This window comes from Malaclemys terrapin, chromosome 7 (genome assembly GCF_027887155.1).
Source record: "Malaclemys terrapin pileata isolate rMalTer1 chromosome 7, rMalTer1.hap1, whole genome shotgun sequence".
Lineage (NCBI taxonomy): Eukaryota > Metazoa > Chordata > Testudines > Emydidae > Malaclemys > Malaclemys terrapin.
Window position 1 is genome coordinate 32,306,000 of NC_071511.1, and position 24,391 is coordinate 32,330,390.

The following is a 24,391-nucleotide window of genomic DNA, read 5'->3' on the forward strand; positions in this document are numbered from 1 at the left end:
CGGGCCAGTGCTGGGGGAAAACAAGCCGGCTGCGGAGCCGGGGGGGCAGAGTGAAGTTAAGGCGGGGAGGGCGCACCCCGGGTCGGGTAGAGCCGCCCCCGTCCCTCACCCAGCCATGTCCCGCTGGTTCTTCCCCTGGTCCAGCTCCATCAAGAAGCGGGCCTGCCGCTACCTGCTGCAGCACTACCTGGGCCACTACCTGGAGGAGCGGCTGAGCCTGGAGCAGCTCAGCCTGGACCTGTACCAGGGCGCCGGGGCGCTGCGGGACATTCACCTCGACATCTGGGTGAGGGGCAGGGATCAGGAGTGGGGTGAGGGGCAGGGATCAGGAGTGGAGGCGCTGCGGGACATCCACCTCGACGTGGGGGTTGGGGAGCTGGGAGGCCGGGGGAGCTGGAGGGGAGGGGTTGAGCTGCACGACATCCACCACGACATGGGTGAGGGGGCTGGTTGGGACTAGGGGAAGCCAGGGCGCTGGATGGGTGTGGCTGGGATTGGTACCGGGGGCTGGGGAACATCGACCTCAATATATGGGTGAGGGGCTGGGAACTGCTGGAAGGGTCCGTATCTGGGGTCCAGGACACTGTGGGATCTTGGAGAAGGACCGTGTGAGCCCAAGGCGGAAACAGGATGCTGAGGTGGAGGTGGGGGACAAGGTTGGTTGGGGTGGGGCTGGAATCTGTGCTGAGGCACTGGAGCTGGCATGGGCCTAGATCTGTAGCTGGGAGCTGAAGGGGAAGAGGGGAGAACCAGGTGATGTGGGAAGCCCAGATGGAGGTCATATCCCCTGATCCATAGGGGTTGAGGGCCTGGGATGGGGCTCAGGGAGGAGGAGCAAGGACCTTGAGAGGCATCTGCCTGGATATGTAGGTGAGGAACACAGGGCAGCGTGGCTCTGTGGGGTAGGAACCAGGTGTATGCAGGGCCAGAGAGTAGACTGGTGACTGGGAAGAGAGGGGGGGTGCGATTAGTGACAGTGACTGATCCCACCAGGAAGAACTAGCTTCAGGATGGGTTGCCACCCCTTGTGTGTTTCACTGCCTCCCACCTGCCCAGGCAGTACTCTATGCTCAGGGTCGTGTCTCTGAAATGCCCAGCTTATAGAGCAGTAACTGCACTGTGTGTTTTTGGGAGGAGGGGGGATGGACCACTTGGGAAGTGGCCTCATGGAGGGGTTGAGACAGGGAAATACCTGGTTAATCCTTAAACTCCCACCCTGTGTGCTAGGACGGTCCGGTCCGTGGGTTGCTGATGCTGGTATATTTCCATGGCCTGTTCCTTGTGGATTTCATTTTCTGGAGGTGACGTTCCATTGAGCCTATCTGGCCAGTCTCCTTGCTGATATGAGACAACCAGGAAAGGGCTGGACAGACAGCCACCCACCCTCTCCTAGTCCAGTGCTCTGTCTCCTACCCCTATCTAGGCTGATATGGAGCTAATGCTAGAAGTTTCACCCCCACTGCTGGGGAGCCCAACTCTGTAGTGTTACCCCATGTGGGGTATGTGCTTGTATTTGAGCCATTCACCCACTTAGCCCACCCTTACATTTCTTCCCCTGGTTTATATTAGCAGCAGTGCTGTGCCTCAGTTTCTCCACCTCCCTTGGAGCTGGGCCACCCTTCCTTGTCTTCTGCCCCCCTTGGGTTGGGGGAGGGGCTGCTGTAGCTGCTGGGTTAATAACCTTGCTGTCACCCCAGGTGTAGTGTCTTGGGGAAGTGGGGTATGTCCCTGAGTTGTGGGTCATGTCACCAGGTCCCAAATAATAGCCTAGCATTGTGTTGTGGTGAGTGTTAGGGCCTGGCTTCCAGTGCCCCACAGTGAAGGGAATGAGAGGACAAGGAAGCTGCATGGGGCCTGGGGTGTGTTGATCTTGGGGAGGTCGGGAGGGAGAATCAGAGTGGAGCCACTCAGTGAGGCTATAGCTTGGAACTGAGGGACATCAACAGAATGGGGGGAGAGAAGAGCCTAGGGGGCTGAGGGATGGGGTTAGGTCAGTGGTTCTCACACTTTTGTCCTGGTGACCTCTTTCACACAGCAAGCCTCTGAGTGTGACCCACCCTAATAAATTAAAAACACTTTTTAATATGTTTAACACCATTATAAATGCTGGAGGCAAAGCGGAGTTTGGGGTGGAGGTTGACAGCTTGTGACCTCCCAGGTAATAACCTCATGAGCCCCGGAGGAGTCCTGACCCCCAGTTTGAGAACCCCTGGTTTAGCTGCGTGCAGGCATGTGGGAGGGACACCAGTGCTGTGACTCACCTTTGAACTCTTGCAGAGGGGAGAGCACCCCCTGCTGAGTCCCCACCCCACTTTCTGAAGCACAAGCTATAACAGGGGAGGGCTGGGAGCTAGAATGCCTGGCTCTGAAGTGGTGCCCTCTGTGACCTTTGCCCTTCCCCTCTGTGTGCCTTGATTTCCCTGCTTGTGCTCGCTGGTGCTAGGAGGCCCTCAGATGGAGGCGCTATATTGCGAGTGGCTTGGTAATGCCAGTTACTCTTGGTTGTGCCTAGCTGGTTGCTGGGGTTAGCCTTGCACCGCAGGTGAGGCTGCTCTGCATGTATGTATTGGTGGTGTACCATGAATACAGAAAATGCCAAAGGGGGGAGGCGAGAGTGTGGGTAGGTGAGCGATCAGACCCCAGGGCTGATGAATGCCCTGGGCTCACGCCAGCCCCGGAGCTGCTAATTAATCTGCTCTGTGACTCAGGGTTTCCTGACTCATGCCTGGCTTCAAAACAAGCACAGAGCTTCCCTGTGGGGAGAGGAAGAGGGGTGGATAGGGGAGGCATTGTCTCTGATTGGGAAACTGAGGCACAGGGGCTGTACCTCCTAAGGGCACACAGTGAGTTAGCAGGAGAGCTGGGATAGAACCCAGGAGTCCTGGCTCTCAGCCCCCTGCTCTAACCCAGTAGATCCCATCAGGAAATCTGCTCCCTCTTGTTCTCTGCACTAGCCCAGCCCTGCCTTAGTTTCCTTGCCAGGTCGGGGGGTGGCGGTGGGGGATGTTGCCATTTTGGGCTGGCCAGCCAGCCCATAATCCTAGTGCCAGTGAGTACCGCCCCTTGCACCGAGGTGGTTGTTGTCCTACCTGCTGGGGAACGGGGCTGCTGGCCTTCATGAGTGGGTTATAATTAGCAGCTGCGGTCACTGTACACCTGTTAGAATGATGTTTCCCTGGCATGTTGGGACTGGCCTTCTGTGTGTCCCCACCACCACTACTGTGTCCCACTGTCCCTCCTTACGTGCCCTCCCCTCCCTGCCATGTCTCAATCACCCTCCCTATTCTTGGCTTTCCAGGAAGCTGTTCCATGAGGCACAATGCAGCCTCAGCTGGCTGCCTCTGGACTGGCTGCCTCGTTCTGCTCCTGTTGAGCTGTGTGTGACACATGGTGGCAGTATGGTCTAGTGGCTGGGGCACTGGGCTGGGAGGCAGGACGTTTGGGTTCTAGTCCCAGCTCTGCCACTATCTCTCTGTGCCTCAGTTTCCACTCACATCATTTGTTTCGATTGGAAGCTCATCAGGTCAGGGACTGGCCATCACTGTCCGTGTGGGGGCTGGTGTGATTGGGGGATCCTGAGCTTGGTCTGGGGGTCTGTGTGGCTCCCAGCCCAATGGGGGCCTCTGATTTGGGTTGAGGGGGTCTGCAGTGCTGGGGGACCCTGATCTTGTTTTGTGCAATGTTTGGCCCCATAGGGGCCTTGATCTTGGGTGTGTGTGGGGGGGGGGGGAGGGGGGGAAGGGCAGGGCTGTGCAGTCTCTGGCCTGATGAGGAGGGTCTCCGATCGGAGTCGGGATCCCAAGCATCAGAGGGGTAGCCGTGTTAGTCTGAATCTGTAAAAAGCAACAGAGGGTCCTGTGGCACCTTTAAGACTAACAGAAGTATTGGGAGCATAAACTTTCGTGGGTAAGAACCTCACTTCTTCAGATGCAAGGCACTTCTTGCATCTGAAGAAGTGAGGTTCTTACCCACGAAAGCTTATGCTCCCAATACTTCTGTTAGTCTTAAAGGTGCCATGGGATCCCAAGCGTTATTGTCAGAATAATCCAGTAGCCTTAATACTTAGCATTTCTATGAGGCCTACAATTAACTAGCTGGAAACCCTGTGCAGACAGCCTGCTACTTCCTCTGCTGAAATGGTTTTGCAACCAAGTCACCTGACCTCCCCAGCCCTTGTCACCAGAGTAGATTTTAGAACAGCAATCCATGTCATCTGGCATCAGAGGGAGGATTCCCAGATAAGAGTGCAGCATGCAAGAATCAGCTGGCCGCTGGTGACATGCAGCCAGCTCTGGAGTGGGGCACTACAGGGCATGTTAGCCTAGGACAGGAAGTGCAGCTTGAAGTGCCCAGGGTATTTGTACCCTGCTGGAATGTGGACAGGCCAGTTGGATTCACACACTTAGCCACTCACCATTGAGGTTAACGATGAGCCCTGAAGTGGAATCTGGCTGTTCCAGGCACTGGGAGGTTGTGAGCTGCCTCTGCTTGGAGGAGTGGGGAATACAGTGCTGAGTCAGCTCCCTGTTCACCAAAAGGAAGCAAACTGCAAGCCAGAACTCCTGGGCCCTATCCCTGGCTCTGGGAGGAGAGTCTAGTGGCTCAAGCGCAGGGGTGGCTGCTGGGAGTCAGGACTCCTGGGTTTTATTCCTAGCTCTGCCCTGGCTTGCTGGGTGACCCCAGACTCCCTGCCTCAGTTTACCTCTTCAGAGAATGGTAGGTAGCTCTCGTCCCCTAATGCCCCTACTCTACTTGCACTACATTGATGACACCTTCATCGTCTGGACCCATGGAAAAGAAGCCCTTGAGGAATTCCACCATGATTTCAACAATTTCCATCCCACCATCAACCTCAGCCTAGACCAATCCATACAAGCGGTCCATTTCCTTGACACTACTGTGCTAATAAGTGATGGTCACATAAATACCACCCTATACCGGAAACCTACTTACCGCTATACTTACCTACATGCCTCCAGCTTTCATCCAGAACACATCACACGATCCATTGTCTACTGCCAAGCTCTAAGATACAATCACATTTGCTCCAATCCCTCAGACAGAGACAAACACCTACAAGATCTCTATCAATCATTCTTAAAACTACAGTACCCACCTGCTGAAGTGAAAAAACAGATTGACCGAGCCAGAAGAGTACCCAGAAGTCACCTACTACAAGACAGGCCCAACAAAGAAAATAACAAACGCCACTAGCCGTTACCTTCAGCCCCCAACTAAAACCTCTCCAGCGTTTCATCAGAGATCTACAACCTATCCTGAAAGATGATCCCTCACTCTCACAGATCTTGGGAGACAGGCCTGTCCTCGCTTACAGACAGCTCCCCAACCTGAAGCAAATACTCATCAGCAACCACACATCACAGAACAAAAACACTAACCCAGGAACCTATCCTTGCAACAAAGCCCGATGCCAACTCTGTTCATATATCTAGTCGAGTGACACCATCATAGGACCTAATCACATCAGCCATACCATCAGGGGCTCGTTCACCTGCATATCTACCAATGTGATAAATGGACACAAATCTGACATCAGGAATCATAACATTCAAAAACCAGTAGAACACTTCAACCTCTCTGGCCATTCAGTAACAGATTTAAAGGTGGTAATTTTGCAACAGAAAAGCTTCAAAAACAGACTCCAACGAGAAACTGCTGAACTTGAATTGATATGCAAACTAGATACTATCAACTTAGGCTTAAATAGAGACTGGGAATGGCTGAGCCATTACACACATTGAATCTATTTCCCCCATGTTAAGTATCCTCACAGCTTCTTGTCAAACTGTCTTAAATGGGCTATCTTGATTACCACTACAAACATTTTTTTTCTCCTGCTGACAACAGTTCATTTTAATTAATTAGCCTTTAGAGTGGGTTGGGCAACTCCCACCTTTTCAAGTTCTCTGTATGTATATATATCTCCTCACTATATGTTCCATTCTCTGCGCGTCCGAAGAAGTGGGCTGTAGCCCACGAAAGCTTATGCTCAAATAAATTTGTTAGTCTCCAAGGTGCTACAAATACTCCTGTTCCTTTTGTAGGTAGTAAAGTTACCTTTAATACTTGGTATGATGCTTAACTCGTCAGTCCTTCATTAGGGAAGGTTTGAAGGGGTAGGAGCCCATGGGAGTGCAGGAGCTTAGTGGTCTTAGCAACAAGTTGGAAATCCCTTGGCTCAGAGATGCCACCAGTTTGAATCCTGACAAAATCACTTTGGGGCCTGGAGGTTAAATAAATTTGAACTCCATGAAACTGTCTGCTGAGGGCGGCTCTGAAAACTGACATCTACTTTCTCTGCTGTCTTTGGTCAAATAACCCTGTGCGACAGTGAAGGGAATATCTGGCTTCTGCACCCCACCCCAGAGGTAGCTGTATCAGCGCTGGGCAAGGGATGCTGGTATAAATAGCCCCCTCGCCCCACCCCAGAGGTAGCTGCATCTCTGTCCCAGGTGAGTGGTCTCTGTCTGAATGCTCCTCTGTTCTCCCTGCAGTCGGTGAACGAGCTCTTGGAGTCAGTGAGTGCCCCACTGGAGATTGTGGATGGCTTCATCAACAGCATCGCGGTCACCATCCCCTGGTCGGCGCTGGTGACGGAGAACTGCACCGTGGAGGTGACAGGGCTGCAGATCACGTGCCGGCCCAAGTACCGCAGTGGTGAGAGCTGGGTCTGCGGGGCTGAGGGGTGGGGCTGCTCCCAACCTCCCCCTGGTGTAGGGACATGACCACAGCAGCCTGTGCTCTGGCTAGTGCCTGCTCCCCATGCCCATTAGGGGTGTTGCTCCTTTAGCTCCAGCTGCGGAGGCCTGAGTTCTCTGAGTGTGTGGTCCCAGGGGCAGGCCTGGCCCAGGGAGTGCTGGTAGCTGGCACTGATGGCTGGTATCTTAATTTGCTGCTGTTCCTCCCTGCAATGCAGAGGTGCTCAGCATCTCTCGCCCCACTTCCGCATTTCCCATAAGCCCTGGTGATGGTCAAAGGTCACAGCGGCCAACTGTGTGAAGTGGGGTCCCCCCCATGCGAGTTTTGCCCTGCTACCTGCAGGAGAGGTGGTTTTAACAAACCTCTTGGGGATCCTGCCCCCATCCCAGCCAGGGTCTCTGCTAGCGCAGCACGTGGAGATGGGCTTCACCCGACATGAGGGCTCCGGGGTGGGGACTGACCTCACTAACTGGGGTTCCGGGAGAGGGTGGCTGCTTCTGGAGGGTCGTTAGCCCTTTCAGAGCTGGGGGCTGCTTGGATGCCAGCAGAAATAATTAATAGGGGGCTCTTAAAATTGCTCCTACAGACATCTCTCCCCACCCCCTGCCCAGGGTGAGAGTATGAGCCCCGCCCCCATCACTGCCAGGTGCTGCACAGACCCATCCAGGCCTGAGACCAGGCCCCCTGGGGCCAGGTACTGCACAGACCTAGTGAGAGACAGTCCCTGCTCGAGACAGAGGAAGGATTATCCCCAATTTTAGGTATGGAAACCAAGGCCTAGTGGCTAGGGTAGCCTGGGGCTTGGATCCTGTTTCTGCCTGAGTCCCTTTCCTGTTCTGTGCATTTGTTTTGCGCTCTGAAGTGGATGGTGATTGTGTGCTTGGCCTGCCTTTGGTGGATGGGGCTGGCAGTGCCTTCAGGGTTCACTGCCCTTCAGTAACGAAGTGCCCCTCTGTTCCCGCAGCCACCCCGGGAACAGAGTCTCAGAGCTGGTCATCATGCATGACCACGAGCATGCAGCTGGCCCAGGAGTGCTTGAAGGACCAGGCTGAGGAGCCCCCACAGCCTCTTGAGGGCCTCGAGATGTTCGCCCAGACCATCGAGACGGGTGAGTCTCTCCCGGGATCTTGTAGGGCGGGAGCCAGGGGGAATCTGATTGCTGCTGGGAACCAAGGGGCAGGTGGAGACCCAGGAATGGAACTTGGGAATCCTGACTCCTAGTTCCACCCCTGTTCTAACCTGTTAGAATCCAGTCCACTTAGAGCTGGAGATTGGGCTCGGGGGTTCTGTTTCCCAGCCTCCCGTGCTCTAACCCACACAGACCCCACTCCTGTCCCAGAGCAGGTAATAGAGCCCAGGAGTCCTGGCTCCCAGTCTAACCACTAATCTCAGGGGTAAGCAACTTTCCTTGTCTAGTATAAACTCAGAGTAACATGTATAGAGGGGTAGAACAGTGGTCTCCAAAGTGGGATGCGTGCACCCCAGGAGGTGAGCAAGAGATCTTTGGGGGTGAGTGGCAGGAGGCGTGCTTTTTATTTTATTTTTTTTGCTTTGTCAGTTTGGGCGGATTCCGAGCGCTTTTTTTTTTTTTGCTTCGGCAAAAATGGTAGAGCCGGTGCGGCAGGGGGTGCGTGCTCAAAAATTTTTTACTGATAGGGGTGTGTGATCAAAAAAGTTTGGAGACCACTGGGGTAGAAGATAGATAAAATGCTCCCAAAACATACCACTCTACTGCACCCCCAACCTCCCCAAAAGGAGTGGTTGGAGAGAGATTGTGGCAGATGTCAGTTGTGTGGCTGAAAGCCAGATAACCTGCCCTCCATAGGAACCAATATGGGACAAGGAGAGAGGTTTAGTGGAGAGATCCCTGGGGTGGGAGATAGTGTGACCTAGTGAGTAGAGCACTGCAGTAGGAACTTGGGAGACTTGGATTTTATTCCCAGGTCCGTCACTGTGACCTTGGGCAAATATCTGTGCCTCCATTTCCCCATCTGTAAAATGGGGATAACAATACTGCCCTCCTCTGTAAAGCACATTGAGAGCTACAGATGGAAACAGAGGTAATTACTGCAAGATGGTCCCTTAACGTCTCTGGTTCTCTCTGGCATCCCCTGCCCAGTGCTGCGGAGGATCAAGGTGACATTCCTGGACACCATTGTTCGGATGGAGCACGTACCCAGCAGTTCTCAGACTGGGGTGGCCCTGGAGGTGCATATTAAAAGGTAATGGGGGTTCTGATCCTGAGTGTGGAGGGGGCTATCCGATGAAGTGTGGAGAAGAAGACTGTTCCCCTGGGGATCCTGTCAGAATTTGAGCTAAGCTGAGTTAAGCCAGGCTGGTACCTGGATGGGAGACATCCCAGGAGGAATGGGGTGGTACAGGGAGCCATGTTAGGACTTCAGTGAGGGGTGCTCTTCCCTCTTTCAGTGCTTTCCTGATTCTCAGCATCCCTTGCTCTAACCACCAGGCCCCACTCCCCCCCCCCCCCCCCCCCCAGAACTGGGGATAGAACTAGGAATTCTGTCTCCCAGCCCCCCTCACTGCTCTAAGTGCTAAGTACTCAGCTGTCTGAGGCCACCTTTGGCCCAGCTCTGGTACCCATGTGGCTGTGTCTAACCCCGTCCCCTGTGACTCGCTCCCCCAGGCTGGATTACTGCGATGAGGCAGTGAAGGACCCCAACCAGGTGCTCCCAGTCGACATCCACCAACCCCCGGCCTTCGTGCACAAGATTCTGCAGCTGAGTGGCATGCAGCTGTACTACGAGGAGTTCCCCGAAAGCGCAGCCTCGCCTGTGCCGGGCCCCCAGGTACCTCCAGGCACAGCCATGGGAGGGGACAGGTGGGCCTGCTTGGGGGAGGGGAGTGGGCCTAATGTATAGGAGTTGTGGCTCCCAGCCCCCTGCTCAAACCACTAGACCCCACTCCCTTTCCAGGGCTTGGGAAGGAACCCAGGAATCCTGATCTGAACACAAGGCATGGGATTGTAAGTCAGAGCTTCTGGGTTCTCTCCCCAGCTGTGTGCGTTGGCAGCTCGGTATTGCCTGGCTACCATGCGGGGAGAGCCCACTGAATCATTTTGGGATGGGAGGGGCTGCTGGTCCCAAACCAGCCTCATCCATTTGTAGCAACCAAACTCTTCTCCTTTCCATCTGCCCAGCCCCAACCCCAGATGAGCGAGTCGTTGTCCTCAGCCAGTGGAGAGGCGCCCGAGGGTCCTGACCCTCCCCTGCAAATCGGCAGCTGTTCTGGCTACATGGAGATGAGGATCAAACTCAAGCAGAACGAGGCCTTTCCCGGGCCCAGGGTGAGAAACATTGGGTGGGGGGGATCCCATCCCCCCTCCTTTTTCCCAGCTGAAAGGGGGTCTCATGGAGATGTGGCACAGTGCACCACCTACTGGTATTCGCCTGTGGAACTCACTGCCTCAAGAACATCCTGTGGCTGGGAGGGGAGCCAGACTGGATGGGCCCATTGGTCTGTTCAGTGGGAGCAGGGGGGAAGAAGGAGGAGGAACCTGCCTAGTGAATTCTGCTTGTCTCCTCTCCCCAGCTGGAGCTGGATGGGAAGCTGGGATCCCTGCACCTCTTAGTCTCCCCCCAGCAGATTTTCTTCCTGCATGACCTGCTGACAGCACTGAGCGTCTCAGGTGAGCCATCGCTGGAAGGTTATTCCACCCTTTCCTCCACCCCGGCTAAACACAGCTCTTGGTAACACCTAGAGAGGCTCCTGGGTTTTGTCCCCAGCTCTGGAAGGGGAAGGGGGTCCAGTGGGTTAGAACTGGAGGAGGCTGGGAGTCAGGACGCCTGGGGAGAGGAATCTGGGGATCACCACCTGGTTTGCTGGCTTGATGCTCCTTCCATTGTGAGAATCTCTGAGGAGCTGCTGCTGTGATCTGGGCTCAGCTATCCATGCCTAGTATCCCTGTGCCCCTGCTTTTGGGGCTTGGCTGTCTGTCTGGGCACCATATGCCCCTTGCCAGCTCTCTGGATGCTCTGCCAGTGACAGGTGCTGGCTGGGCTGCAGCCCTGTCTGGGGTGGGTGCCAGAAGCTTCAGCCCTTTACCCGAGTTTGACCCCTGCAGGCAGTTGAGGGAAGCTTCTTCTGATTGGCTGCCTGACCCACTTGTCCACCTCCCGGGGCAGAGCAACCAGTCAGAGCTGCTGAAGGAAGCAACCTGAACCATTCCCCCAGGAGGGGAGGTGGAGTGGAGAAGAGTGGTCCTAAGGGCTCGCCCCGTGAGAAAGGCTTGGGTGAGCTGAGGGGAGGAGGGAGCAGAGAGAGCCCAGCACCTCAAGATAGCTCTTCTCCTCCCCTCTCCCTCCTTGCAATGCCCAGGCTGGGAAAAGGGGCTGGGAGGAGAACCCCAGGAGGAGCTGAAGTGAGGCCACAGCAGATGGGGCTGGGGGAACAGGTTTGATCTGGACTCTGGGGAGGCAGAATTAAGTGCTGGGCAGGGGAGGAGCAGGAGCAGCCTCTGCTGCAGGAGCTCTCACCCCCCGCCCTACGTCACCTTACCTAATCAGGGGGTATGGGCAGCGCTCTCCCTCATGCATGGAATGGGCAGGGCAAGTCCAGAGACAGACCAAAGCCGTCATCTTTTCAAACGTCTCGTGACTCTTGGGGGACTGACCTTTGCCAACTTGCTGAGATCAGTACTGCCCTTGGGGTGGGGAGATCCTCGCTTAGCGGGGCTCAGCTGTCTCTGCCTGGCAACCCACGTGCCAGTGGGATCCAGCCCAAGCCCCTCTTTCCCCACCAGTACCCCAGCTGGTCCCCAGGGGCTATCTTCTCTCAGCACCTCCCTAACCCCCACGGCTCCTCCTCTCCCCAACCCAAGAAGCCAATGGCCTACAGGAGAAGCTAAGCAAGAGCCGCCCACTGGACTCTGAGGACCTGAAGCTGATAGAACATGATCTGAGCCAACAGCTGCACGGGGGCCAGGGCTTGGGGCCGGGCCGGCTTGAGGAGGAGTTGGAGAGCTTCGTGGGCCTGGAGAACAGAGGTGACGTCTGGGCGAGGCGCACTGCGGGAGGAGGGGTGTCAGTGCTAGACTCTGCACTACATCGTGGCCTGTGTGCTGCAGACAAACCCCCACCCTGCCTGGGAAGCCAGGATGAGGAGCCTTGGCCCTTTGGCTCCAGAAGCAGCATAGGCCACTCCCACTTGAGCTCAGGGAGGATTTCCCTCAGCTGGCAGCAACAGCAGGTCTCTTATCCTTTGTGTGGCCCTGCCGCTGCAGGGCGATGGAGATTACACACTGGTGTACTACAAAACCAGAGCATGTAGTTGTGCAGCCCGGGACTCTCACTGAGCTCTTCTGGTGCCCCTCAGTCCCAACCCACCGTCTGTGTGTTATCCCAGCCCTGCTCCCCTTTTGCCCCAGCTCTGCTGGTGCCTCTCAGCCCCCTTACTGTGTGAACCCTTATATGAGGGCAGCACTTTCTGGTGTGCCTGCCCACATGCTGCACGGTCTCCCAGTACAACAGGCTGCCTGTCCCTCTGCTGGGGCTCTGCCTCCCTCCCATGACCCTGCTTCTCCCCCTTTGCCTTCCAGAGATGTTCTTCTCCATGGCTGCCATGACGAGCAGCGTGACCTCCATGCGCTCAGTCAGTGATCTCTCCGATATCGAGCTCGACTCTTCTGTGCACAGCGACTACAGTGCCTGCCCCCTGCAGCCGCCTTCCTTCACACCGGGGGTGAGAACTCGCTGGTGGGGGGCAGAGTGGGAGGGCATAGCTGGCAGCATCTGGCACTGTTCCCCCCTCGGCTCCCCCCCTTTCCCGTGTCTAGAACCAGGCAGAGCCCTCTGAAGCTGTCTGTGCCTGCTCTGCTCCGTCCCGAGAGCACCTTGCTGCCACCAAACCTCGTCTGTCCCCCCTGGTCTGGCTCTGCATCCCTAACCTCCGCTTCTCTCTGCAGCTGATCCTGAGCAGCCCCAGGCGCTACGGCCGCTCCCCCTTTGCTGCTACGCTCCCGGGCCTGCAGGGCCTGAGCAAACTGCCAGGTGAGTGGGGCCCGTCCTGCTGGGTTCGTGCTGCGCTTCAGTGGGGAGCGTGGGGTTCCACCCAGTGCTGGGAAGGCAGTGGGGTTGGGGTTTGGCCGGGTAGAGCGGCAGGGGCTGGCAGCCCGGACTCCTGGGTTCTCTCCCAGGTCTGGGATGGTAAGGGGCTCTAGTGAGTTAGAGCGGGTGGAGGCCTGGGAGTCACTGCTTCTGGGTTCTATTCCCTGCTTGGGGGGCTGCAGGCTTAGAGTCCATCCCTGAAGCTCGCTGACTGTAGAAGGCTTCCTTCACTCATGGCTGAAATCTGACTCAGCCATCTAGGGGTAAGTGTACACACCTCTGGGGTGGAGCGTGGGCGCTGTTTATACAGGGATCCCTCACCTGACGCTGAGATGCAGCTGCCTCTAGGTTGGGGCATGGGGGCTGCCACAGCCAGGTGAGTTTGAGAGAGGTAGAAGGCAATAACCCCCAACTGGAATTTGACTGGGGCAGCTAGGTTAGTGCCTCACCCCTGCGGGGGATCAACAAGCAAGAAGGGCCTCAGTTTCCCCCTCCACCCTGACCCTTCCCCTTTGGAAGACCATACCTCCATTGGCCTAACCCCTCTTTCTCCCTGCGAAGTTCTGGGGCCCAGGGCTCCTGGGTTCTATTCCCATCACTGGGCTCCCACCAGCCCCTCCTGCCCCCCCCACAACTCTGCCATTGCCTGGTAATCCCAACCTGCAGCCCCTTCTGCTGTGGGGCATCCCCTGCTTGGAGGGAAGAGTGCCCTAGCAGGTTTCCCAGAATTCTCTGGGGGTTGGTTGTAATGCACCAGCTTTACCTAGCGTGGGAGACCTGGTGTGAGCCCTGCAGTGGGGAGGATGGCCAGTTGTAGTCCCTTTGCTAGCCAGACTAGCCCAGGAGTGTTGGGACTAGCCTGGGGGGTGGGGCGCTCTCACTGCCGGGACTGTCTGATCCGAGGTGCCTGATCTGTTGCAGGCAAGGCCCCCCAGCTGCCCTCCCTGGAGAGCCTGCGGCCGGAGACGCTGCTCAGAGTTACGGTGGGCGGCCTCACCCTGACGGTCCCGCATCAGTGCCCTGGCCCGCCTGCCCCTCCCCAGCTGGCCCAGCGTTTCTTTGCCGAGTTGGCCTTCTTCAAAGACTCAGCCTTCGGTGGGCGGGACTTTGGGCATCTGCGCCAGTGCTTTGAGAAGGCCTGTCCTTGCAGTAACCTCAGGTAGGCTGGGTGCAGCTCCCTGCCCCTCGTGGGGGACACACAATACACCCTGGCTGCTCCCTACCCCAGTCTGGGGCGTGGTGCGGAGGCAGGTACCAGAGGATGTTTTAGATGTATGATCTCCAGGGGACTGGGGCATTGGGAGGTGGGGTCAGCATGGATTGTGAGGGGAGGGTACGGCACCCCTAGTGCCATGCTGGGGTATTGGGGCTAGCACTGATTGGGAAAAGGAGAGCACCCCCGTTCCATTCTGTGCAGCACAGTGCCCCCTAGTATCGCTCCTGAGGCACTGGGGTAAGCACTGACTGTGAGGGGACAGTGTCGCCCCCCCCCCCCCCCCCCCCCCCCCCAATCCTTGAAGTCTCCCATCCTTGTGCTCACTGTCCCTGTGCCTGCTTAGCTTGTAACATCTGCCTGGGCCACAGCACTGGGGCTGTCAACCCCCCCCCCCTTCACCCCCTGTAGGCTGACTCCGCCTTCCCACCCCCAGGCTTACTGGAGCAGCCCTACAGGTCACCTGCCAACAGAGAGCAGCTGGCTCCCTGCGTGTGCTCAGTTCGGAGGTGAGCTTCGGCATGCTGGAGATTCTGGAGTGCCTGTGGGCCAGCGCCAGCCCGGAGCGCAGGCAGCAGAAGCCGGAGTACACAGAGGTAATGGGTGGTGAGCGGATGGCAGAGCCACACCCAGGGCTGAGCACTGGGGTCATGGCTTTCCAGCTCTCCTCACTTCTGACCTGACCATGGCTGTTGCTTGGAGGTGTCTAGGGGGATGGGACCTCAGCCTGCAGTCATGGTGTGCTGAGCCCAGGGTCAGGGCTGGCTATGGTGGGGAGGATCTGTTTTGCCTGGGAGTGGGGGAGTGCTCCTGCTATCTGTACTCCATGGGCTCTGCCTGAGAGGAGCAGAAGAGCACGTGCAAGGCAAGGATCAGAAGGGTGTGAACCCCAAGGAGGGAGGGGAATTATTGTTGTGGGCAGGGGGAAGCTGGGCCAGCTGATACCCAGGCAGGGCTAAGCCGGTGGTATCCTAATCCAGAGGGTAAAGGGCAGGGGTGAAGTGTTAGAGCCCTGGCAGAGTCACCCCCAGTGAACACCCAGTCACCAGGCTGGTGCATGGATCCAACCTTTGGATCCCACATGTTTTCAAGCTCGCTGGGCCTGAGCAGCGTCCAGTTGCTGTCTCGGTCCTGGCCTTGCTGACACATTCCGGAGGTGCAGACTCCCTTTCTGGCCCTTCTCCTTGAGAGGTGGGGTGCTGCTGCTCAGTGCCGTGGGCCCCCAAACCAGTGCTGACGCTTGTCCCACATCTCCCCAGTAGCTTATGCATGCTGCTCCCAGGGCTCTACCTTCGTGAGCTCTCCGGTTTATAGATAGTTCAACCCTTTGGGACCATGTTGCAGTTAGAGCAAGGGACCCAGACTTCAGAAAGGGACTCCTTAAACCCCCCTCTCCACCCCCAATGCACACTCTGCTCTTGGACAACACAAGAGAGTTCGGATCTGTGGACGAACACACAACACCTGAACGCAATCCCTCCCTCCGAGCCCTGCCCACTCCTGAGAGTCTTTTGGGTTCTGGTCAGTGTCATTCAGGGAGGCCAGGGCCCTCCTGCTCCGCTTCCTGGTTCTGCAACGGCCTGGTCCCTTGGCTAAAGCATTTCTCTTTGGAAAGCCATTTCTGACACCGCTTCCTGCCTCTCTTCTCACGCTGGGCTTTTCCATGCTCTGGCACTGCTGGGCACAGGGGATGTTAAACATCCATGACAAAGAATGCCTCACTGGTGAGGAAATGGAAGCAGGGAATGATGAGTAGGCGTTGGATCTACCTGGATCCGTAGATATCTTGTGCTGTCTGAACAGTGATGGTTGCAGAAATTGTTCTGCAAGTCTGTCTGCTGCCTTCCACTATCACGTGTCCCAAAGGGTTAAGCTATAAACCAGAGTGCCCTGCCCACAGGTGGAGTTCTGGGAAAGGGCCGGTGTAAGCTGCTGGGGTATCTTGGGGGAGGGAGGACAAGGAGACTGTGGGCCTAGGGAAGCTGGGCTGCAAGGTCCCACTTCAATGGAGGGGTATCTGACAGTCTGTGCCCAGGAAGTGCACCAGAGAAGCCAAGGACAGGGATGGTGACTGAAGCCTGCACAGACCCAGGGGAGCTTAAAGCCCATGGGTCCAAACACAGTAGCCTGGTGTGTCCAGCAGGGGGCGCACTGCCTCGCCAGAAACGGTCTATTGAAAGTTGATAGCCCTGTTTCAGCTTCTCAGACATGGTCTGTTTTCTGCCACAGACCGGAAGGTCTAATCCACATGGACTGTTCCAATCACAAACAGCAAATGGAATTCATCAGTCTACGTAGACTTATTCCCTTAATGGTTACAGCGAGATCCCTGTTGCATGGTACGCTGGACTGGCTTGGAGAACAGACTGTGTGTGGGCTAAAGGAGACGAGACCTGATGACTCTGTCCATTTTTAGGAGCGGACCAGGCCACCTGAGCCTTCTGTCCCTGACAGCCACTGTGCCAGCACCTGATGGGATGAAACCCCTCCCCAGAGAAGGGTGGGTGGGTGTGGGGCAGCTTGAATCCGTTCTTGGGGAAACTGACCGAGCATCTCATGTTTGGACCTGCTGCACAAGCCTTCATCCCACCCCTTCTCTCTACAGCTAATGACCTTCAAGAACCCCAGTGCCTTCACCTATAACTCCTCGGCCCGGCCCTGCGCCCAGATCCACTACAAGCAGTCCGAGAAGCTGCCATCCAAAGTGAGCAGCAGCCTGAGGCCGGAGGGTGTCTTGAGATTCAGTGCAATTGGCGTATTTTTCTCCCCCTTTGCCCCACTCACAGGGACCAGAGCCATCGCAGGCTGCCGCTTGATGGCATTGCACTGGGTCCTCGCAGCAGGGAGGTGGGGGGATGCTGGCTGCCCTGGGTTATTGGTTTTGCTGTGATGGGAGCACTCCTGGGAGCATTGGTCCTGTCCCTCTGCCTGGGAGTGGAAGTTCTCATGAGGTCAGAGCTTTGTTGGTTCTGCCTGGCTACTATTAAATTACATTCCAGTAACACTTGGAGTCCCCAGCTGAGATGTGGAGGAGGAGGGAAAGCCCCATTGTGCTGGGCACTGCACAGTCGCAGTGAGATGGTTCCTGCCCGAAGAGCTCAGTCTGTTTAGACAAAGGAAGGGTTATTCTCATTTTACAGATGGGGAAACTGAGGCAGCAAGTGGAGAAGTGACTGGTCCAAGGTCACACAATGGAATAGTACCAAAGTGTCCAGAGTCCAATCCAGTCCCTTAACCACATGCCCACCCTTCAACAATGTGCCTGAATGGGTGGGGGGAGAGGAGGTTGGTGCTCTGTTGGCTTGGCCTGCGGATGGCAGGAGCTCTCCTGAGGTTGGTACTCCATTGGCCTGGCCTGACTGTGGCAGGAGCTGTCCTGTGGTCAGTCGGCTTGACCTGACATGTGGCCAAGTGCCAGTAGGTCTCAGTTCCACGCGCTGGGACCTGCAGGGACACGTAATCTTACACAGCCAGATTGGTGGGGCTGCATCAGCAGCAGAGGAAGCCAAGCAGGCAGAGACAGAAGGAAGCCCCAGCCTCCCTGGGTGACCCTAGAATAACACATTGGCAATTGCAAGAGACCCTACAATAATACAACAGTCTGTACAGTCCCAGACGACCGGGGCCAGCACCTGAGCTTCCCCCTCACTCCGGTGCTCTGTAGAACGAACCCCCACCCCCACATAGAGCAGCATCTCCCCTGGCTGGGGAGGCGTTCCCAGGGCTCCGATGGCTCTACCTCTCCCTGCAGAGCAATCTCAAGAAGGCTGGGGCTAAGCGAAGCTCGGAGCTGTTGGCGGAGCTGGCAGAGTTCCACTCTGATGTGGACCTGGGTGTCCTAGACCGGCTTGGGTCCCTCCTCCATCTGGCAGCATCGGCGTCCATGCAAGATCAAGCCCCTGGCCTCCATGCGGACATGCATGTGGTGAGTGTGGGGGATGGAACATCTGCCAGGAGGGGGCGTTGTTCCCAGATGGCTGCAGAGGAGGAGGTGCTTATGCCTGCAATGGGCGGGGGACCTGGAGGGAGACCAGGCCCCTGTTAATCCTTTCCTCTCTCCCCCTCTTGTGGCTGGGTGCCAGGCAGAGTCTCTCCATGCCCCCGAGAGGCACACAACCGTGCGGCTGGCAGCACCCAAGGCCACCCTGCGCTTGCAGTTCCCAGTGCCGGACCTGCGGCCCGAGCCAGAGCGTCAGCCCTGGATGGAGAAAGCTGTGCGCAAAGAGAACCTACGACTGGAGCTGACTGATGTGGTGTTCCAGACGGAGCTGCGGGCAGGGCCAGGGGGTCATGGGGAGCCCACCCGGCTGGAGGTGACCTTAAGCGACCTGCATGGTGAGCATGGGAAGGGCTGAGCTGCAAGGCCTTCTGGGAAGTCTGTCGCTGACCTGAGTGGTGCTCACTGTTCCCTATGGAGGTTAGGAGGCTGCTGTAGCCTCTGGGCTAGTAGACTTGGACAGTGGCTGCTCTGGCTCTAAGATCCATAGGTCCAGGGTTGGGTCCCTGCTGCCAACAACCCTCCCGGGGGTGTCTTGTTCCCCTAAGGGACTGGAGGGCAAACCCAGGCTGCAAGGACGAGGCACGAGGCCCACAGGGACCCCCTCTGTTCAGGTTGAGTTGGGGGAAACATGGGGCCCCATGTCTCCTGCTGTAAAATAGGAAGGGGATGTTTCTAAATGGATCCCTCTTGGTTTTGTAGACCCTACAAAAACTTGAATGCTCTAACCAGAGCCATCCTGACACCGTTCTTTATTCTAACCAGTAGACTGCCCTCCCAGTCTGCCAGATCCAGGAATAGAACCCAGGAGTCTTGGTTTCCACTCCCACCTCCATTTGCTTTAACCATTAGACCCCAGAACAGAACCCAGGAATCCTGATTCCTGTGCCCCTCCCCACTCTGCTCCCACAGCTGAAGATGGGATAGCCAGGAGTTCTGCATCTTTACATCTCCCCCAGCCCCCTTACAAAACCCTCCCAGGTGTAGGGTAGAAGGGCAGTGTTTGGGAGGGGGTGCGGGTGTGTCTGGGCACTGAGTCAAGCCACTCTCCTTACAGGTCTATACGAAGACGGTGAGACGCTCTCTGTACCCTGCATCCGGGTGAGCAAAGCCCTTGACCCTGCAGCCAAAGGACCGGGCAAGAAATACCTCTTCCCAAAGTGAGTCTGCTTTGGGGGGCTGATCTCCCCACCCCATGTGCACCCTGGTAGGAGCAGCTCCCTCCGCCAGAGCCCCTCCCATCCCACCAGCTCCTTCCCTCATCTACATCTCGGCTGATTGTCATCCGATCATACATCGTCTGGTTTCATGGAGCGCCCCCTGTGGTGGTGCACAGGGTTGGCGGGGGGTGGGGAGCTCAGATGTGTTGGGGGCAACATTTCATTGCAGCATCTGAGACGGGGGCAGGTAGCCCCGTACGGGGTGGGGGTCTACATGGTTCACCCTGTGCCCTCTGACTTTCCCTCCCACCGGCCCTGCGCAGGATCATGGTGACCCTGACCCCCCAGCACAGCCTGTCCCACTGGGACTTGGCGATGGACAAGGAGGAGATGGATCTGTCAATGGTGGAGAGTCCCTGTGAATTGCGGCGGCCCGAGCCCTCCCCCTTCTCTTCCAAAAGGACCATGTATGAAACTGAGGAGGTAAGGGGGGTGGCCCTCCCTGGCGCTCAGTGGGGAGGCGATAGTGCTGAGGGTGGGAGCATGGAATGCCCCCTGCCTGCCAGAGGGTCTGATCCCGCCAGGAAAGGCGTGAGTGGTCTCTTTGGGGCAGGTGGCTTGGTTAGCCCACCAGGATACAAGGAATGCAGCAGGGAGGACCTTGGGTGTGGGCTGAATGATCCTGAGGGAGGAGCCAATTGGGGTTCTCAACCCCCTTCCATATCAGGAACCATATCTCAACCCCCTTTCCATCTAGCTTGGGCTCTCTCCTCCCATTAACCAGTAAGGAAAGGACAGGGGGAGGTCATGACCCTTTACATGGGGGTCCCAGCCTCCATGTTGAGAACCCTCCTGTTTAGTAGTTGGTTGGCCAAAGCAGGTGCCTGTTCCTTTAAGTCTTTAACCCCACCTGTGCTGGCTTCCCCCCAAGATGGTGATCCCTGGAGACCCTGAGGAGATGGCAGATTTCCAGGCCAAGACAGTGGCTGCCTCGCAATATGCCCTAGAAGTGACCCTGCCAAGTGTCCACATCTTCCTGCCTAGCAAGGAGATCTACGAGAGCATCTATAACAGGTATCGGGGAGGGATGGGAGGGGACATCTAGCTGTGTATCCTGGCTGGCAAGGAGCAGCCACAGGGCCAGGCAGCCTCTAGGGATCAGACCCTGAATCCTCCCTGCCTGCCCCCTGGACTCTTGACCTCTGCAGAGCGGGGCACTGGCAGTGCCCAGCTCACGTGGACCCGGCCCTGCCTGTGCTTGGGGTTGGAAGAGCTGTCGGCTGGGGCGGGCCAGGCCTGAGCAGATGGATCCCAGGTGGCCCAAGGCTCCTGGGTTCTGGTCCCAGCTTTGCAATGGGCTTGGCTTCTAATGGTTGGTGCAGGGCAGGGCTGGCAGTCAGGGCCCTTGGGTTCCATCCCCACCTCTGCTGCCAACTTGCCAGGTGATCTTGAGCAAATTGCTTTCTGTGCCTGTCTCCCCACCTGCAAAATGGGAGATGGCGCCTATTGAGTGGCCCATCTTGTTCCCTGCAGCACCCTAGAGACACCCTGTGAGAATACTCGGTGGTAAGCTCTCTAAGGCAGGGGCCGTCTACTTCTGTGTCAGTACCAGGCTCAGAACCAGGCAGGCCAGGTCTATAACAAACACCGCTGGGCCTGGGGAAGGATTGGGGGTGCTTTGAGGGGCTCCTGGGCTAGGGGAGACAAAGGCAGTTGTGGGTGTGAAGCATCTTTCCTTTCCTTCCCCAGGATAAATAATGACTTGCTGATGTGGGAGCCAGCCAGCCCATTCCTTTGCTCCTCCGGGCCTGCGGGGGGCGCTGCACCTGGGACCTTCTTCTCCAGCCACCCGCCCCCTCCCAAGTATTGGCAGGACAACTTCAAGATGTGCAAGTCTGCCTTTAAACTGGGTAAGGAGCCAAGCCCCTCCCCCAAACCTAGAGAGAGGTTCCTATCACCCGCACTGACCTGTGAAGCCTTAATGGAAATGGGGAGTGAAGGATTCTAGGTGGGGAATAGCATCACGGTTGCTTGCTTTGTGATGGATGCAGGATAAGGAAAGGGGCTTGTGGGTCCAGTCCCCAGCTCTGTGAAGGTAGCAGAGGTCTAGTGGTTAGAGCAGGGGGCTGGGAGTCGGGACTCCTGGGTTCTATACCCAGCCCTGACGTGACCTTTGGCAAGACCTGCCCCTCTGTGCCTCAGTTTCCCCATGCAGCGAGAGCTGCCACTAACCCTCCTCTTCCCTGTCCCCGTCAGACTCGGACTCTGAGGATGAGGACTCTCACTTCTATTCAGTGGACGAGGCGGTGGCTCAGCGGAGGAAGGGAGAGCAGCTGAGCCTACGCCAGCAGAGCCGTTTCTCAGCCGTGGTCTCTATCCTGAAGGGCAGGGTGACGGCTCTGTGCGAGGCCAAGGTGAGGGCAACCCCCAGGGACCCACTGCCAGGCCATCTCCTCTGAGCCCCAGCTAGACAGGGCCTGGCCTGGGCACTGTTTGGATGGGAGATCTCTGGGTGCTGCAGGGAGCAGGGGAGCGGAGCCCTTCCCTCTGAGCCAGTGGGGGTCCCAGTGTGGCACTAGGTGGTGCTGTGCTGCAGGGACCAGGATGGGGGCTACTGCTTTTCCCTAGAACTGAGCTACTCCTTCTAGTGTCCAGGGCAAATTCAAACCTAGGTCATTCTCCTCTGCCTCTCCAAATGCCCACCTGTCACCCTTCAACTCCCTCTGGAATTCCAGTTAGGTACTGGGTCCTTCCCTACTGTACCATGCTGCTGTGTGCTGTTGCTGTGTGCTGTTTAAATAAGCCTTGCACCCCTCCTCAGAGTTGGCTGCATCTGAGCCCCAGGTGAGGGATCTCTATATAAATAGCCTCACATCCAACCCCAGATGCTGCTGCTCCTCGGTGCTGGGTGACTGTTGCCATTTGACCCTTTGGGATGGAAGGACAATGGTCTGCACTGGGGCGTCTGACCCTTGTCCTCCTTCCCCTCTGCCCCCAGGGTGAGGCGGGGAAGAAGCTGGATGACTCCCATGGAGAGATCGTGCTGGATGTGGACAACTGCACCATCTTCAGCGTGTCCCAGTACAAGGGCCAGGAGGAGCTTGGCTACCTCTGTATAGAGTCTGAGAGAGTCACCCTTTATCATAAAGGTACGGTTCAAACTGCGGGGTGGGGGGGTGGGGGGGAGCTGGGAGTCAGGACTCATGGGTTCTGTCCTGAGGGGGGTCTCGTCAGTTAGAGTGGGGGTTCTGGTCCTGTGTCTGATGAGCTGATGCAGTGGGGGCTGGGAGCCAGGACTCTCCCACTGAGCCCTGGATTCATACCTATCCCCATGTAGTGGCGGGGCCCAAGGTTACAGAATAGATCCCAGGGCTGCCGAGTCGTAGCCCTGCTCCCTGGCACATTGGGACCCATCTGCCTTCTTCAGAGCCCTCTGGGGGACGCTGTAGGGATCTCATGAAGTGCTGTGGAGCAGGGGTTTCACTTGGCCCATCCAGTCCAAAGGGCAGCAGGTCAGGCCTGCGCTGCCCTCTGTGCCCAACCTCGTGGTGACCTCCGGTGGGAGCAGCCAGTGGGCCAAAGAGGCAGCTGGGCTAAGGCCTGCCAGGAGGCAGTTCCCTGCAGTGGGGATTGCAAAGGATGAGGCTCTTGCACCCAGCGGACGCTCAGAGTGGGGTGGGGGGACATCTAGGGTGGAGGTGGGTCTTAAAGAGACAGAGCAATGCTGGAGAGGGTGGGGATGCAGCTGCAAGAGTTAATACAGAGGTCATATCAGTAGCTGTCGGAGTGGGTTACGAAGGAGGTCAGGATCATTACCCCCCATTTTACTTAGGGAGAGAGGGGCAGTGACTCTACCTGGCGTCACCCAGCAGGCCAGTGGCAGAGCTGGGAACATAGCCTAGCTCTCCTGAGTCCCAGGCTAGCGCTCTGTCCCACAGGGCACTGGGAGAGGGTTGGTGGGAAGGATGGCTGGCCAGCCAGCGGGCCAAACTCTCTCTGTCCCCTCAGCTGTGGTAGAGGACTACTTCCTGGCCAGTCGTTTGGAAATCCCCAGCTTCACCCCCCCTGACAGGCTGCACCCCACAATCTACTCCTCGGAGGAGGGGGTGCTGAGCGGGCTGGCGGGTGGCAGGAAGGACAGGCCCCTCAAGATGCTCTCGGCTGCCATCCGCATCAACCTGGACTTGAAGAAAAACATCAAGGTATCTTGCCTCCACTCTCAGGGCTGTGGAGGAGGGGAATCAGCTGGGCGGGCTCCCTCTGCTCCCCCTTCTCCAAACAGGCTAAGAGCCAAAGCAACTTCTCCCTGGGATGCTGCATGTATTGTTTAACTTAAAACATCTCAGCGCCAGTTTTCATCTTGACTTGTCTGTTCCTAGAGGCTATTTCCCTGTAGGATTTCCTCTGTTCCTTCCACACCTCGGAGAGCCACTGGGACGGTCCTGTCTCCCTGTGCACTGCCCCCTGTGGCATGAACGGCCATGGGTCTGGATGGGGGGGCCCAGCTGGGGTGGATTGGCATGTGGGGGTGCTAGAAGCCTGCTGGTCTGGTGGGTTAGGTGGGAGATGTCCTAAGGGTGTTCATAAATGGATTCCCCCCATCCTGCCCCTTACAGAGCCTTTCCCCATCTGGGGGGGTCTCCCTGCTTTTTAACTTTGCTTCCCCAATCTCCCCTTTTGCAACCCGAATCCAGGAGTTCCTGGTCACCTTGAGGCTCGAAGGGGCCACCATGCGACATCACATGGCGCTGACCAATCAGAGCTGGTACACACAGGTACGTCCTGAGCCGGAAGTACCCGTCCTGGAGTGAATAGCAGAGGGAGCTCTGCAGTGTAGCAGCCATGGGGCTGAGGGAGACTTGGGGCCAGGAGTGGAAGCTGGGCCAACACCAGCGTGGCTATAAGGTGTGGAACTTTCCCAGGGGACAGATTGGATGCTCCATGGCTTGGACTCGCGCCCTGGTGTCCAGCTAAGGGGAGTCAAACTCATTCATTGGGCAGGGCCCAAATCTCTGTTTAATTGTGACAATTCTTGCCCCTTGCAGGCGTAAGCCCCCACCCGGTTCCTTCCGCTGCCATAATCAACAGTGGAATAGCTGATCTGGACCAGAGGGGGCATTGCCCAGTGGTTAGGGCGTTTGCCAGGGACTTGAGGCCTGGGCTCAATTCCTGGCTCTGCCATAGGCTGCCTGTGTGACCTTGGGCAAGTCTTTGGGCCTCTTTTTCCCTACTTATAAAG

General features: G+C 57.1%; 1 protein-coding gene across 4 annotated transcripts in view; it reads left to right on the forward strand.

The window, feature by feature from the left end:
- ATG2A (autophagy related 2A) overlaps positions 1–24,391 on the forward strand; it is a 38,192-nt gene continuing 13,801 nt past the window's right edge. For 2 of the 4 annotated variants that reach the window (XM_054034752.1, XM_054034754.1), the window contains exons 1-23: positions 4–286; positions 6,516–6,678; positions 7,685–7,828; positions 8,840–8,942; positions 9,365–9,527; positions 9,878–10,024; positions 10,270–10,366; positions 11,558–11,722; positions 12,275–12,417; positions 12,641–12,725; positions 13,704–13,941; positions 14,432–14,591; positions 16,601–16,699; positions 17,747–17,920; positions 18,078–18,330; positions 19,050–19,152; positions 19,476–19,635; positions 20,084–20,226; positions 20,902–21,062; positions 21,409–21,566; positions 22,151–22,301; positions 23,161–23,354; positions 23,847–23,927. In XM_054034752.1, coding sequence (XP_053890727.1) covers positions 116–286; positions 6,516–6,678; positions 7,685–7,828; positions 8,840–8,942; positions 9,365–9,527; positions 9,878–10,024; positions 10,270–10,366; positions 11,558–11,722; positions 12,275–12,417; positions 12,641–12,725; positions 13,704–13,941; positions 14,432–14,591; positions 16,601–16,699; positions 17,747–17,920; positions 18,078–18,330; positions 19,050–19,152; positions 19,476–19,635; positions 20,084–20,226; positions 20,902–21,062; positions 21,409–21,566; positions 22,151–22,301; positions 23,161–23,354; positions 23,847–23,927 — 3,456 coding nt within the window. In that variant the 5' untranslated portion in view covers positions 4–115. Of the gene's footprint in view, positions 287–1,127; positions 1,302–6,515; positions 6,679–7,684; positions 7,829–8,839; positions 8,943–9,364; positions 9,528–9,877; positions 10,025–10,269; positions 10,367–11,557; positions 11,723–12,274; positions 12,418–12,640; positions 12,726–13,703; positions 13,942–14,431; positions 14,592–16,600; positions 16,700–17,746; positions 17,921–18,077; positions 18,331–19,049; positions 19,153–19,475; positions 19,636–20,083; positions 20,227–20,901; positions 21,063–21,408; positions 21,567–22,150; positions 22,302–23,160; positions 23,355–23,846; positions 23,928–24,391 lie in introns of those variants that run through there. The other 2 variants (XM_054034755.1, XM_054034753.1) reach the window with 2 other exon arrangements.